The 17445-nt window shown below is 36.9% G+C and overlaps 2 protein-coding genes across 2 annotated transcripts; both read right to left on the reverse strand.

Moving 5' to 3' along the window:
- Positions 1-616: 616 nt before the first annotated feature.
- On the reverse strand, positions 617-6962 carry txna (thioredoxin a). The gene is made up of 5 exons (XM_079463479.1): positions 6782-6962; positions 3499-3603; positions 3278-3343; positions 1553-1618; positions 617-1181 (listed from the first exon to the last, which is right to left on the reverse strand). The coding sequence occupies exons 1-5, from the start codon at positions 6803-6805 to the stop codon at positions 1119-1121; spliced, it is 324 nt and encodes a 107-aa protein (XP_079319605.1). The 5' UTR covers positions 6806-6962; the 3' UTR covers positions 617-1118.
- Positions 6963-9325: 2363 nt separating this feature from the next.
- Positions 9326-16482, reverse strand: faah2a (fatty acid amide hydrolase 2a). The gene is made up of 11 exons (XM_079462195.1): positions 16239-16482; positions 14375-14457; positions 14163-14299; positions 13835-14044; positions 13411-13530; positions 12946-13081; positions 12608-12725; positions 12418-12537; positions 12125-12236; positions 11230-11418; positions 9326-10741 (listed from the first exon to the last, which is right to left on the reverse strand). Exons 1-11 carry the CDS (start codon positions 16425-16427, stop codon positions 10554-10556), a joined length of 1602 nt encoding a protein of 533 aa, XP_079318321.1. The 5' UTR covers positions 16428-16482; the 3' UTR covers positions 9326-10553.
- Positions 16483-17445: the final 963 nt, after the last annotated feature.

Below are 17445 nucleotides of genomic sequence, written 5' to 3' on the forward strand. Positions count from 1 at the left end.
TTATGTATTTCTAGAATTATTAATCCCCGAACACAGAGGATGCCTACCCGACCCAGTAAATCATCAGACCTACTTTTCCTAAATTCATATTCTTGACTGTTTCCTCTGTAATACATAAAGCATGGGAAATATCCAATTGGGCAATTCAACTGTGCTGAATAGTGCGATTTTAACACCTAGTCCTATTAACCGAATCTTAAAGTCCGGCAACAGCGATTTGAAACTATATGGAGCAGTCTGATCTCGCAGTAGACTACGTATTGTCATACTTTACACCAAGGGGTTGGAATCGACAAAAGGACCTCTAGTAGTAATATAAGTAAATGCATGTGTGTGAGGATGATTCAAGAATTCTGCCAGCACATGGAATTTGTTTGGTTATATTATATTAAAAGGAATATTGAAATGTATTCCCACACTAAACGGAATGGAGCAGCAAGAAATAGAAATTGGTGCGCTAAACTGAGTGTCGGTCATTTGAAACTTCCAGCTTATTCAACCTGAGAGTGGGACGCAATTTCAGAGGCATAACATGGGCAATTACAGTTGTCTCAAGTGAAAAGACAAGAAAAGGCTATTTTCTCATCATCTTAAAACAGAACTAATGACAAAATTTGGGGGTTAACGGTTTAATTTATAGACATTGTTCATGTTAGTTCATAATGCGTCATAACAAAATGTATAACTTTATTGTTAAAAATGTATTCGTATACAAAAATGTACATCAAGATAAATTCTATAAAAGTCAGTTACATATTGCATTAACATCTTTATAGTTAAGTAACCCGCTAAAACTAAAACAACTTACTCTCTATAAGCAGTACATTTTAAAAGAGCCATGACACAAATACAACTGCATTAGGATTTCTTGAAATTTATTCTTTTATTAATCTTGATTACCCACAAAAACGTTAACACACAGGTACATACAGGTAACATACAGAGGTATTCAGTAAATGTGGTATTTCCGATGACTTGATAAGGCAGATTTTACCAGCTAAAATTGTAGTAAAATGATACGAAAACATGCCAATTTGTGAAAAAGAATATACGTTTTTGTTAGTAAACTTGGGCTGCAAGGGAAACAATAATGAGAGCGATGTTTTGTCAGGTCTACTTCATTTGTGGTCATTCAACATCTCTTCCAGTTTAGCCTGGTTGGACCCAGAGAACTCAGCCACCTTTCACAAAAAACAAGCAATAAAAAACAACAATGACTAAAGAAATCAAACAAAGCAGCTGTACATGAAACATATAACTTTATGTTTTGCTAATAGTCTATAAGTAAAAACAATCAAGGTGAAAACACAGAAGACAGACACACACAGATTCTAACACCCACATACAAAACACTCCACACACACAATAGACAGACACACAAATGCGCACAGACGGACACGCAGACACATGCGCACACACAGACATGCACTCATACAGAGAATCACAGATTTAAGATAAAGGAAAGAGAAACAGGTCAAATAGTAAACGGACTATAAATTCCTATATCCAATATTAATTAAGTAAAACTTAAAGGAAACAAAACAGGACAAACCTTTTTACTGTTCTTGTAGAAGTGGAATGTCGGCATACATTTGATCTCACAAGATTGGGCCACATCCTGCAGAGATGAAACAGAATATTTCACTACAATATTGTCCAGGACTTCTTATTTCTCATTCCCCCACCGATCTGCAAAATCAGCTTTTCGTTTAAACAAGCTATATGCAAACAGGTTAGTACTTATGAAAGCCAATGACACGGCAAATCCCTTCCCCATAAGAGTCATAGAACTACAGGTACACAGCACTTTACTGCCCTCTAATGGTGGACTTAAAGAATTAAAGTCTATCCACGGACAAGATTAACAAAATTCAAAGTGAGTTCATCATACACAAATAACCAATCCCTGGTGATGGATAGGTTTGTGATTGAAACATACAGTGCCGATTTCACAAACTTAAAACTATTCCCAGACTAAAATTTATTTTGAGCGGTCTTAAATGAAAATAACTTGCCGTGACATCTTAAAATGTGTGCCATTGTTTTGTCTCAAGATGCACATCAGTAATGTTTTTTTCTACGGCACAACCAAAATGTCAAAATGAACGAATTAAAATTCACCAGTCTAAGAAATAATTTCGTCGTCATTCACCAGTTTCGGAAAGCATCCAATAAACTAGCATCATTTCTACCTCATTCGGTTCCCCATACATCCACCATTATACTGCACTAAAACACTGGAATTAATTTTTAGTAAGTATCTGCTCAGTATGTACTGAGACATTCTGGTTTAACTATAACAAAAGGTAAACCATGCTATACTCTGACCCCCAGTGGTCTTACAAAGTCTGTCTGGTTTTCATGGGCAATTGTTTTACTTCCTGGTTTTACATTTACATTTAGCAGACGCCAGACCACACCTGTTAATAGAAACGGTTGAGTTTTAAACATTAATATCTTTTGTTGGTTCTACAACAATTCGGTCAAAGATATTCTCATTGATAGGAATGGTTTATTAGCTAACCTAGTCCCCACCCTAATGTTACCACTAAACCCACAACCGAACTTGATTAGCAACACATCTCCACCTGCATATGATCTGGCCTGGCTTAAAAATACAGCCACTCTTACCTGCCAGTTCAGCTTATATGGAGAATCAAGAGTGTATCAGTCAGTATGAGGACACGAACATTCCATCGCTCATCCTATGCACGGCCCTGGATTCTTTGATCATATTCACAGTTAACCTTATCACCGCCGGCTCTGCCCTCCTCCCAGTAATCCCTCTCATCAAGAGTTCGGTTCTATGCAGATGCTACCTCAGAAATAGTGCACGCCGGCTCTCATCTCTGATAATTGTTCTCTTGTGTGCCCAATAAAGGGTTCAAGTTGATTCAATGCTCTCTGTTGTGTTCGGACCGACACCCTGGTGCACTGCTATACCTAAAAACTAGCCCCTTACATTGGAGCGTACCCCTTTGCTACAAGTATGTTAAATTGTTAAAAAAATAAAGCATTTTTAGAGCTAGCCATACGTTCCAAAGGTACAGATTTACAACTAATTTGACTAAGCAAATTAACGGAGTTGGGTTTCTTTATAAATTTGGTAAATGCTTTTACCCAGTGCATTTAAAGATATATACATTCGCTTTTTTTGTCTGTTCTCTGGAAATTGAACTGATTATCTTGCTGTTGAGTCTCACTCCACCAAGTGAGCTGCAGGAACTTTGAATATGCAATATAGCACCGTACGAACCAAGGACAACAGTAAACTCACCTGTGCATCATCCACATCTACTTTAAGGAAGACCACATTAGAATTGGCTGGATTTTCAGACAGACCCTTGTAGAAAAGAAATACATTGAGAAAGTTAAGCATATGATCTCAATGAACAGCGATTCAGATATTGCTATGATAATAAGGCAACAATGCTCTCAATTTAATCTTTAACACCAAAAAACAAACAAGCAGTTATTTATTTGCCAATGATTACTTACTTTGAAGAAAGGAGCAATACTCTGACAAGGCCCACACCATGTGGCTGTAAAGTCAACCACAACAAGCTTATCCCCTGCATCTGCCAGAGCCTTGTCAAAGGCTTCCTGTAAATACAGGCGAAAACTGGATTTTACTTTTGCTAAACACTTTATAAACTCAATTGTGAGGTAATTGTACATTTGCGGGAACTCTGGTATACAAGTGCTAAATGACAGATCCAAATAACGGTTTGCCCCTTGCGCTTCAGTGATGAGCATATCCGGCTGCGTCTGGGAATCTCTGTCAGACAGCGCATCCGTGTTAAGGTCTCTTTCGTGCTTGTATGGATAAAACCACACAAGATTATGTCAGAAAGCCCGTTTTGTCTAGCATTTTCTTGAGCACAGACTTCAAAGTGTAAAATCAAATCTTAAATGAATGCAAAGAGTTGTGAACAGCTCTTAAAGGGGCCCGCGTTCTTAAACATGCTGCTGTGACTCCTATCACTAATGTTAATCAAAGAACTAAATAAAACAAGAAATCATGTGATTTTGTAGCTTTAATGAGAATTTTTCTGCATTTAATTTATAATATAGCATTAAAGACTACAAAGTGTTTGAGAACTTTTTAAATTTCTGTATGTTTCCTACATGATAGCTCTCAATTATACTGCAGAATGGCTATAATTAATGTTAAAATAATCAATTAGTCAGTTACAGTACTAATATCAGAATGTTTCCTTTCATTCATAAAATGACACATTTAAAGAAATATGTAGTTTCTACAACAATTTGAAGATTAAATGTGAAGTTATTAACATTTAAAAGGTGTGTGTGTGATTAATCACTGAAAAAATGTGTGATTCATTTCGTTTAATCGATTGACAGCACTAGTTTATATCCTGTATCTTTACAAGAGCTTTTCACCACACATACGACACAACATGAGAAAACATGGATTTAGTCTAAAACAGTGCAAATGTTCTAGATCTTAGGCAAAGCCCTGAGTTTAGTTACGTTTAGTTATTTAAGTGCATTGTAAATGCTAAACTCTGCAGGTTTACTTTAGTTTGGGACTGTTAATTTTCGCCAAAGTTCAGATTTTTCAACTCGCGCGAATAACGCGAACGCTCAATTCACGCAGTCTCATTCGCGTGAATCGCACCGCAAGTAGGTCTATCGCGTCTTTGCATTGACCTAACATGTAAATCACTCTCTCTTACGCTTCATTCGCACTTAGCAGTGTGGAAATATTTCAAAATCAATGATGACGACCCGCGCATGGCAATCTGCATGCTTATGTCCTTGGTTTTGCCCTTTGGAGGTTATTGGATGGACACTGTGAATTTTGGCTTTGAAAAGTTTTGATAAGAACATAAGATTGATTGATTTTTTCAGAATATGAGTTGAAGTTGTTAAAAATAAAGATGCTGATATGTTCATTAGTATCATTGTGTTGTTCTTAGAAAATTGCCACAAACAAAAAAAATCTAGCAGGCGAGTACCAGGGAAAAAAGTATCGGTATCGTACTCGATCCTTAAAAAGTGGTATCGGTGCATCCCTAGCATTAATATTATTTTTTATGAATAGTATATAATCAGATACAAACCAACTAGTAAGTAGCTACTTAAGTAGATTTTGCATTGCATACTTTTGCTCAAGGACTTATTTTTTCTTGAGCTACAATTTCTCTTGTTACTTGTACTTTTAGGTGAGTAAAGATTATGTATCATTTTGTATCTTTCATTACGTATTTCCTGTTTTTGGCCCAGGTGTTCTTGTGGGAGTGAAGATCCCAAGTGAGCATGTAGTGTTTCTACCCCGATGGGACACCCTTAGCAAGTGCAAAAAAATTACGTTAATTAATGTGGTGTTTCGAATTATGTGATAAAAAGCAGTTTTACAAAATACATAACTATGGAGTCTTCACCAATAACATTATTAACACTATGTTTTGCTACGAAATTATATGTAGTATCTTATTATATAGTCAAGTCAACTAACTAAACTACAGATTTTTTTCTATAGTGCTGTATTTGTATTGTATCAAAGCAGCTGTACCCAAAAAAGCGAAAAAGAAAAGAAAAACACATGTTCGGCAAACATAGAATAAATACATTTAACCCAGTGTTTCCCATAGGACCCCTGACTTGTATCTGTTTTTCTTCTACTCTCTTATCTGCCACATTATACTGTATTTTACAACGGGATGCCACCAGCAGTCACCATGGAAAAAAACAACCTGCATTTACAACAGAATGCATCTCACATCTAGGGTCCTTGTCCCAAAAAACGTTCAATTGTCATCTCAAAAATTTAGATTTATATATAGTATAGTTAATATAGTAACCATTTTTTTATTTTATATTTGTAATATATCTTTTTATAATAGTATTTTTATTGTATTAAACATTATTAAAAATAACTAGCTATTGTAATACGCAGATTAGTGTAAATACACTTATATGTAAATAAGCTTGCCGCTGATTGGATCACTTTCGGTCTGAAGTCTCTTTTCTAGATCATATGATCATCAGCCGTGCAGCGTAAGTTACTATGGTGATGAATAAAGATTAAAGCGGAGGTACTTTCATGATGCCTGAAACCCAGGGTTGGCGCAAACTAATCCTAAACTTGCCATCTAAACCTGCTCTATGGTACAGGCCCCCGGCCGGAGCCGTAACGTGCCGCAGATGCGTGCGGTGTAAACAAGGGGTCAGGCCTTGAACAAGCAAAAGATGAGCGCGGTATTTATAGCATCGAGGGTGAACTGTAACGCATCATTTTCTAGCTGCTTGACACCACATGTTTATCATGGGCCGCAGATCACGTAACACGAGGCGGCATGAACACCGCCAGCGGAAGCAGAATGAGTGCGTGTTTTACCAACGTTTCGTCTAAATATTACACTTTGATTTTACGAAAATGGTTGTGGCCAAAAAACGCATATAAACGAACTTTGCCGGCTTCTTTATAATTGGATGTTATGCACCATCTGATCGCCGGTGGACAAACGTTACCGATGTAAAGAACCGGTTAGCAGTTAGGCTAGGTAACTTAAAAATTAAACTATAGCACGTCGCGCGATCACAGCCTGAACCAGTGCGCGTTGCATTCATGCCTTGATAATACTATGCGAATCCTTACAAACACATTTTAACAAACTTGGTTGAAGCGGGTTTGCTGGAAAGCTAACGTTAGTCAGCAAATCGTGTCCGCCGTTATCATAGCGCACCGATCGGTCTTATTTGGCCCAAATAGAGTTTCATATGGGAGAGTGATGGGTTAACGCGACACTCTTACCTGATCTTCAATGACGGCGATCATCCTCTTGCTTTATTGTTACCTCGAGCTCGGAAAAGAAACCTTCCTCTGCTCGCACGCCCAGAAATGGACCTCCTCTTCTCTCTGAGTCTGAACCGAGTGTATAACGAAAAGCAGCGCTTTATACAAAGCCCAACCCATAAGCACACTGCAGGACAATACTGAATGAAAGAAACACCACGGTGTTTGTGGATGACAGGTAGCCTACATCTAAATAAAATGAATATCATGAAAAAGATACCATGATATATTATATAAGATACAATTATATATTCACTCATTACACCGAGAGAAATATTTCAAGCCTTTATTTCTTGAAATTTTGATGATTATGGTTTACAGATAATGAAAACCCATAATACAGTGTCTCGGATGATAAGAATATTACAATAGATAAAAAAATAAAGGATATTTTAAACAGAAATGTCAGGCTTCTATGCACTCAATACTTGGTTGGGCCTCTTTTTGCATTAATTACTGCATCAATGTGGTGTGGAATGGAGGGAATCAGTCTGTGGCACTGCTCGGGGGAAATGGAAGCCCAGGTTGCTTTGATAGGGCCTTCGGGTCATCTGCATTGTTGGGTCTGGTGTCTCTCATCTTCCTCTTGACAATAACCACTATGAAGTTCAGGTCAGTCGAGTTTGCTGGACAATCAAGCACAGTACAACCATGGTCATTGAACCAGCTTTTGGTACCTTTGGCAGTATGGGCAGGTGCCAAGTCTTGCTGGAAAATGAAATCAGCATCTCCATAAAGCTTGTCAACAGAAGGAAGCATGAAGTGCTCTAAAAAGCACAGTGGACCAACACCAGCAGATGACATGGCAGCCCAAATCATCACTGAAACTTCACACTGGACTTCAAGCAACATGGATTCTGTGCCTTTCCACTCTTCCTCCAGACTCTGGGTCCAAAAATTACTTGAATCTGGAAAGGATTTTGGTCCACTGCGGTTTCCGAAGTCCACAGTCAACGCAGCCATCTACCAGGACATTCTTTTCTGGAAGCTTTATGGATATGCTGATTTCATTTTCCAGCAGGACTTGGCACCTGCCCACACTGCCAAAGGTACGCCGCATTGATGCAGTAATTCATAAAAAAGGGGCCTTACCAAATATTGAGTGCATAGAAATGAACATACTTTTCAGAAGCCTGAAATTCCTGTTTAAAATGTCCTCTGTTACTGATTTTATGTAATATTCAAGTTTTCATTATCTGTAAACCATAATCATCAAAATTTCAAGAAATAAAGGCTTGAAATATTTCACTCTATGTGTATTGAATCTATATAATATACGGGTTTAACTTTCTGAAATGAGTGATAAAAAATATTGACCTATTTCATGATATTCAAATTGTTTGGATATTGCATGTTTCTGCAATTGATAGGCAAACATTTTTAAATCACATTTGTTAAGAAACATGTGATATAGAAATAAATGTTAAATTTCCTCCTTGTTAACTTACTAACAAGTTAGCAGAGTTTGTAGGGCGCTGGCATGCATCATTTGAGATGTGGAATTTTTAAAGTCTATATTTTAGCAGGCATTCTTGTTATCAGATTTCTGTTATATAAGTGCCATCTTGGTTTCAGCGGGGATGGGGGGAGTGTTGACTTTAATGCCCCTTGTGATACATTTTATATTATTAGCGTAAACGTATGCTTTTCTTATGCTAAAGTCAGAGCAAATGGATTTTAAGGTTACAATCAATTAATTGGCAAACTATCATTCTGAACAAATATCTTTTGTTTTCTGACATCAAATCGGAGCTGTAGAATTTTTCTTACAAATATTTATATATTTAACATACATGTCAATCACTGCCAGGACAAATGGTTCTAGTAGAAAAATTTAAGTAACAATAAAATATCTTGATAAATTAAGATACAACCAAAATAGGTGCTTTATATTTGTCATGGTCAGAAGAGAATGGACGAATAATCCAGACTGTTCAGTACACGGTTACGTGACGCAAAGTAATTCCATGCCCACATACATTTGGGTCATTCTCATGTCTAATGCAATATGGTTTTAATGTCCTTCTTTTGCTCTCAGCCTGTTCTGTGATGTCTCATTACATTTAATTTAATCATGTTAATCATTTTCTTTGAACACTAATGTAAAATGCATGAGATTGGTAATGAGTGTGTTGTAATAGGATCTGCAATAATTAGGCCTTTCTCTTTGAAGTCCTTGTGTTTGTGTTGCCACAGATACGATACTGCCACTCTCTCTCTCTTTTCTATCGCCCCCTTCATTCAGGACAGTAGCTATTCAGAGATTCCAGGTGTTTGCGTCTATCATTTGCAAAGGAAGCCTCCAGTTTGCCTCTCCTTAAGGGTCATATATAGCCCTAAAAGTTTGACTATTAATAATAGTATGTTACATATATATGTTAAATATAATTGTTACACTTTAATAATGAAATCTCAAATAAGCATGAAATGATGGTAAGAACAAATGTGTATGCAGAAAATCTATCCATGTTTTGTAAAATAAAATGCACTCTTTTTGTTTTACGTTATCAACAAAAAGTTGTTTAATGGCCTTTAACAGTTCAACTAACCTTACCCCCATGTCAAATTTTTTATTTGACTCCTCCTGTGGAACACCAAAGAAGTCAATGGGGTCCAATGTTTTTTGGTTACCAACATTACCCATAATGGTTGTGTACTGCAAAAGAAAGACATACAGGTTTATAAATTTAAGTGTAAACTATACACTTAAAGTGGGTGATGTTTCCTACTTGCCTGGATCAAAATGATTCAATTTTCTTTTACAGACATGCAAAATTGTGAAGATGCTGTCACCTTGTGGTGTAATTTTAAATGACACTGCTCATAAAATCATCCTACTGCAAAAGGGGTTTAAATTCTTGCTTCCTCATATAAATAAGTACAATTTATTTATTCACAAACTTGTAGAATCATATATTGTGTGTAACACAGCATGTTTTCTCTTTAACTGATCAAGTCCCCCCATAAAATAAAATATGAATGCATTTACTGTTGATTAAATTATTTTATACACATAAATGAGCACATTACAAATTCAAAATCACAGACCACCACACTTCTCCACACTGCTTTGCAATTGTGGAATTTTAACCAATCACAAAACACGGGCACAATAAATGCAATTATAAATTATAAGGAAAAAAGTCAGTATCCAAGAATACCAATGCCATAGGTTAATAAAATAGCTTTTTCTTTTCAGATATTACAGTACAAAACTTTCTCCTTCTCTTACCACATACAGCAGAAATGTAACCATGGAAAATAAATCTTAAACTCTTAGAGCAGCCTGCTTTTAAAACATCTGAAAGCAGTACACAGCTCAAATTTGGAATCAAACGTCTTTGTGCATGAAAGTAAACACACATATATATGTATATATATATAGTTTACAATATTATGAATGGTTAACATATTATGAAATTACTTTTCTCATTTAAATATACAATAATTAGGTCCCTAATGTGATTATCTTAGATAATCTGGATCTATTATACATTCAGCTACCCCTTGTTCCCCAAATAACAAATAATACTAAGGCATTAAATGACATAAAAACTAATTCAACAGCCCTCTAAAACGTTTTGGTTAATGTAAAATGCATTTTTGAACTTATGAAGCAGAACAACTGTAACTAATCTTTGGATGTTTACACATGCTAAATGTGGTACAGTGCGTGTTGTTAATAATGGATTCCTGTTGTGACATACTGCATGGAATTGCATGATGTGGATCAAGGTTTGCCTGTTGTCTTGCCTGGGTCCTTCCAGCCACCAAAGGCTTTCTCTAGGTAGAGGGCAGTGGCCAAACAGAGACGGTCCTGTAATTTTCCAGCCACAATTTGTACACCCAAGGGCAAACCCTCTGAGCTAAGGCCTAATGGACACTGGGTCACAGGCAGACCCAGAATATTAAAGATACCTGAAAAAGAAAATGGAGAGAATTAACTTTTCTGCGCAGAACAGCAGTGTTGTAACACAATTGGGCCTGATACACCTGTGTATATGAATCCACTTATGCTGCAATTTCAGAGCTGATGGAACTCATTTACATAATCTTGACTAGGGCCCCAAAAGCCACGTGGCCAGTCCAACTGACTGTGATTAAATACTATGTAAATACTATGTAAATATTGGAAACAAAGCTTTCATCTTTGTATGCACTACCTGTATGTGACATTACGTGTTGGAAGAACAATATGGAGTTGGCATGCATTCTGTTGAATGTGTCTTTAATTCAGTAGTAGCTTGCCATGTACAAGCAATTTATGTGCACACTAACTCACACTACTAAAGAAATAGCCCTTGAGGTCTGTAGAAAAGTATTTGAGTCTCAAAAATGTTTCTGTATAACACTCAAGTCTGGACATAACTCATTAACATTTTGCACACAGGAACTTCTTAACTTACCAGTGTAGGAGAAGTTGAAGGGCGTGAAGATTGGGTGGTGATGTTTGGGGGCAATGTGTGGGTGAGGAGGGTATAGCAGCACACCGTCTGTGCCTAATAACTTCTCCAGCTCCTGCTGCAGGTTTTCCTTCTGCTGCAGAATGAATGGAGATGGATGGGAACTCTGAAACTTTTCAAATGAAGCAAGACCTGAGAAACACAAAAGAAGAGAATGACCATTACACTATTGCCTTCATAAATGCACCTTAGACACCCTTAAATGCAAGTCCTTTTTGGCAGGTTTAAAGGAACAGTTCACCCAAAAAATGTTCACCCAAGAATTCTCGCTTCATTTACTCACACTCCATCTATACATTTCTTTGTTCTGATGAACAAGGATAAATATATTTGGATTAATGCTTGTAACCAAACAGTTCTTGGCACCATTGACGACCAAAATAAATCGTTATTCTGTTCAACACCAAAGAAGATATTTTGAGGAATGTAAGAAAGCAAACAGTTTAGTTACAAGCATTCTTATATTATCCTCTTTATTATTTGTATTTTGTCTTGATTCTTATCTTAAAGAGAACTGTCACATTATTTGGGGTTGCTGTATCATATTTGAATGAACACCATATCATAATCATTTATGCATTTGGCAGACGCTTTTATCCAAAGTGACATTATAATAATGTTTTATTTAATAATATTCATCAGCAATAATCATTGTTTAAATCTTTGATCGAAACAAACTCATTCTGCATCAGTGCTACCTATCTTAAAGGAGTGAAAAAGCCAATGACAACCATCTGTTTCGCCCTAGATGTGAAAGCTTAGTTCGGCAGCCATACATTTAGCTTTTACTTATGCGGTCAGTTTGAATAGTCCTCTGCAACACATTCTCTTTACACACCTATCGCTCCCAAGGTGTGAGAAGAAAACCCCAAGCACCACTTGAACAGCTCCCAGATTGGCCACACCTTCTTTCCACCTTCACTCAATAGCTCGGCAAAGGTGGTGGGAGGCTAAAAACATGAATAATATAAAAAATGTTATTTAAAAAAACACGATACCAATTAGCACTATGCTTTTTCTAGGCCAAATATCTTATGTAGTTACTCTTATAACTTAAATATGGAAATTGTTTATTTCGACAAAAAAAACTGTATGACCAATCTATTTGTTACCAGCAGGCAAAACACTCACTTTTCCATCCATTCCAGGTGAGGACATCATAGTTCCCCAGATCTGAAACGAGTACTTGAGTTGAGGGATGAACAGCTCTTGAACTTTGACACCGAGGTCTGCCTCTAAACGTTTGACCACCTAATAAAACAAAAACTCATTATGAGACAAATATCACAACCATGAGACTGATACAATTCTATCTACATACCTTCTTCTGTGCCTGAAGCAGTTCAGCATCCACTGGGGAGATCAAAGGAGAACCTCCATTGTGGGGAACAGAGAAGAACCTCAGCTTCTTTAAATCTACTTCAGCAGAAAGAGACAATCTACAGAAAGTGGAAGAGTAAAACTGGGTCACAAAGCAGTAGTGTAGAAAATGTTATTGAATGCGTTTAGATAAATGTAGGCCTACAAAATATTCTGGAAGTAAAAACAATACTGTTTGTGTTTCTGTTGCATTACATGTGTGTCAGTTTAACAGTTTGGAGCAGTGGTGTAGGATGATTTTATTTATCCAGCTAATCTCTTTACGATGCAGTTTATTACTTTTCTGCATTGGGTCCTCCCATGATGCTTAGCATGGGAATTAAATCTTCAGCATAGCGGCACATAGGTCCAGTTGTCAGAAATCCCATCTGTAGTCCAGAGGCTGGCGGATACTGACCATCATTGCTTACAATATCTGTACAAAGTACAAAGAAAAGTATAGTAGCCCGTGTTCCTAATGGCCAGTTGTACTGCAAATTCAGTTGGGTCCAGAAGACTACTACTAGCTTCAATTACTAATTTAAGACATTGTCCCTGCTACAATGTCCCTGCTACAGCAAGCTACAGTCTGATCCAAGTAACATCACCAGGTTTTTAATATTCCACAATCTTCTATACAAATATCATAACATTGCCAAAGTTAAAATCTGCTTTTATCTTTTCATGGTGGTCTAAAGATTGATGGACCTAAGTTTACAACAAAATTATCAAACCTACTGCCACGTTGACACACAATTTTCTTACCTACTGATGGCTTGTGTCCAAAGATGCCATTGAAAAAGCAGGGGATACGGATACTACCACCGATATCTGAGCCAATTCCAATAACTGAGGCACCAGCACCTAAAATACTGCCCTCACCTCCTGCAAATGAAAGCATTCATTTGTAAATTGCCAGTTGTTCAAAATAAACAAATACAAAATTTCCAAATTAAACCTTGTCAAAAGTTAACCAACAAAATGTGGATTTTAGATTCAATTGAGTTAACAGGTGTAACATAACACAACCAAGTTGCTCAAAAAAAAAAGTGCCTCAAAACTTTTGAGCAGTTTTTATAAAGTAAAAGTGAAATGTCTCTGTTTTTTTTCTCCGTTTACATACACAATTATATGGTGTATACAGCTTAGTATCACAAGCATAAGAATGTGTATATCTGTAAAAGAAGACCTGAGCTGCCGCCAGCAATTCTTTCCAGGTTGTAGGGATTATTAGTGATGCCATAGAGGTGGTTGTGAGACTCTAACCACATACAGAGCTCACTGCAGTTGGTCACGCCCAGAGGAATTGCTCCCGCCCTCTTCAACAGAGCAACAGATGGGGCATCTACCCCTGAAACTAGATCCTTTCTGGTCAACAAACCTGTCGAGTTTGGCATCCCTGGTAGGAAGAAAACCCAAAGTGTCATCCTACAAACATAGATAATTTCACAGCTCAAGTTTGTACTATAGCGCAACCAACTGGACTTTCAAACTCTCTACAATCACGCTACTGATACCCTGCAGGGCAAAGGCCTCTTTAACAGTGATGGGTACTCCAAGCAGAGGTAGTCTGTCCTCCAATACATCCTCTCCGCCTGTCTCCTCCTCTATAAGTTTATCCACCTGCGCAGCTTCTTGAAGGGCTGCCGAAAACCTGAATTAAAGTAAAGGGAAGTGTGTTTACAGAAAGAACAAAATGTAGGTTGAAATTACCTCTGCACACACTCACCTGTCCTTAACCATAGCATTTATAAGTGGGTTGACTTCCTGAATGCGGTCAATGTAGGCCTGGACCACTTCAACACTTGTTACCTAGAGACAAAGCAAAACAAGTACAGTCTGGATTACATAACCAATAAGTCACTACAGCCCACAAAACCAAACAGTATAAAAAATGTGTACACAACTGCAGGACAAACAGAAAAATGCAGATTAGAAGTTTACGGCAACTGCCAACATAAATGTGTAAAATAGGCTATGCGTTGTCTATCTGAACAAGTAATAACAGAATAAAAACAATAAATAAAATAAGGAATATGTAAATATTATACAGCTATCTATGGTCTTGCATGAATATGCTAGCATTTTAAAACTATATTTCACCATTATATTTAATTGAAACATTCACTAAATATGAATGTGAAATCTAAACATAATCTACAAATGGAAAACGTGAATACTAGACTCATTTATATTAAATTTTTCTTAATTAATAATAATTATTTTCTAACATTAATAAGAATGTTAACATTAACAGTGCTGAAACACTATATTTCTCTTTGTTCATGTTAGGTAATCCATGTACTAATGTTAACAAATACAACCTTTACTATGGTTTACTACACATAAAGCAAACAAAAAACGTGTGTCTTTTACACTTCACAAGATTCAGGAGATTAGATGAATGAGAAAATTGTCATTTTTGAGAGGTTTAATCCTTTAATGACCCCAACAAAAGTGTCTGACCTTTGACCAGCTTTAAATCTCAGGAATTCATTTAAGATAGTCTGCTTATTTTAATAAGTTTCAGATTACACATTAACCAAGAGAGCTGAAATATAAAAATGGACAAACTGTAATGTTAACAAACTTTACATTGAAGAAAAATTAAAACAATTATATATATGTTTTGCTTAATAACTGGGTAACGAGATCTCGCGAGAACACAATGTCCTCACGCAAATGGTATGATTGAGTGCTGGGCTCAAAATTGCAACCATTTTTGTTGCATATGCTCCCTATATTAAACCTCAAAATATACATGGGAGCGCTTGTGTGAGTGCACATTTTGTTGTTATGCGACCTGTTTTCATTACTGTATAGAAAAATGTAATAACAGGACAAAGCATGTGCCTGCTTTGAGCTACAGTGACCCTCGTCTCTCTATGTAAACACGCTCTAGACGGACGGATTCAAAATTCGCGCACGTCTTTCGCGTCCGCAGCGCCTCGCGCCTTACTGTTTTTGTCGGTTCTCGCTGCCGGCCATGGCAAACCGTGTCACAGTTACGGTATAGATTAAATGCGTTTATATCCGAACGCCGTTTTTGACAGCATTTATAACCGTATTTGAACCGCAAAATACGGCATCGCAATTCCAAACGCCGTAAAACGTGTGCGAAAATCCGTCTATAACGTCGTTTTAAGGTGCCACCTTTTTGTGCAATTACTGCCTGTCAATAGAGTTTTTGACAAAACATGTTGCAGTGTTTACATATTGTTTATTACGGCATAATATTATTAATTAAAATAGAAGTTTCATTTGAAGGTTGATTATAATGCCCACATTATTTAGCATTTTGTGTTTTTAAGGCGAATAAGAGACAATTTTTTCCCATCATATCTCATCATTGAGGATTTCTTTACAAAAGTCTAAAAATCTTGTCTCGTCTAGTTCTCGTGGGATAAGTGTCTCGTCACACCCTTAATAACTACAACTCCCAGCATTCCTTCCATGTTACCTTGCTGCATCTGATCCGTACACCGGTTGTGAAATGAGATTTTAACATCAATTTCAAAGAGAAACCAACAATTCAACCTACAATGAATTTGCACAGAGAAGTCTACACAGTTTTTAAACATTTGACATCTTACTTCCTTCTGACGGATCTTTCGGGCAAGCTGCATCGCTGTGAGCAGCAGAAGTGGGTTAGTGATCGAAGGAAGTCTAGAAACTCCGCCATGCCGCTGCTGAGGTGCAAATAGTTTAAAAACGGCGAACAGCATCCACACAACAGCCCGAAGCAGGCGGCCTAAGAACCGCTCGAACCTGGTCAAAGCCATCGTCGGTGAGCAGCAATGACACCAGCACGCACTTGCAAAGTGAAACCGGAATGCGCTCACCACTGCCCTCAGCAGGCGGAGAGGTAGTAATGGGGAGTAACCCCAGAGTACACGGGCGCTTAAGAAAACGATATTTAGGTTATTCGTGGTTTCTGGTACGTTACTTTTAGGCACTTAACTTTTAGTTACTATTAATTTCCGGTTACAATAGGAATACAAGCCCGCAAAATAATTAATTTTGCAGTTGTTAAACTCACTGAATACATCTAGTTTGAGGAAGGTATTCCCTTCTGGCTATTTTTGTGGAGGAGGGGATTCCTTCTAAGCTAAACATTCTCTGTCTTACATGTTATACCTTATTTGTTAATTTTGTGAATCCCTGTACGATCCCTCTTTTTGGGAACGTATACCGTATAAAATAAATGAGTTCAAAAGCTTGATGCCTCTCTGTGTCTTGTTTTAATGCTCCCAGATCTGCAGAAGAATTCGCTCAGAAAATCCAAAAAAGACATGGAAATGGGTCTTCATATAGTCTCAGGGAACACTGAAGGGACTCAGGGAGCACTTTATATCTTTGGTTTTTAATTCTAGAAAACATGGAAGATTTTTTTGTGTAAAACACATGATAAATGTGACTGAACGTTAACTCTTCTATTTAAGAATGTTTATTTCTTTCTATTTAAGAGTGTTTATTTCTAAGTGTTTTTTTTTTTTATTATGCAAATACTATGCAGCTATGAAAATATTTTTGAGTGTGTTTTGTTGAAATGATTGTTCATATAAGAAATGCTAGACTTTATTTTCTATTTATTTGAATTCTGAAAAATAATGTCTATTTGACATTAAACGTCTACACTTTGTCCCTAGGTGTTTGTTACAAACTGAAGAGATATTGATTATGTAGATGTATTTGTGAATATCAAGTAATATTTTGAATTATGGAAAAGAAAGTATATTTGACATTGAAAGTCTATACTTTGTGCCTAACTGTTTGTTACAAACTGAACAGATTGATTAT

Source organism: Barbatula barbatula (genome assembly GCF_947034865.1).
Source record: "Barbatula barbatula genome assembly, chromosome: 8".
NCBI classification, from domain to species: domain Eukaryota; kingdom Metazoa; phylum Chordata; class Actinopteri; order Cypriniformes; family Nemacheilidae; genus Barbatula; species Barbatula barbatula.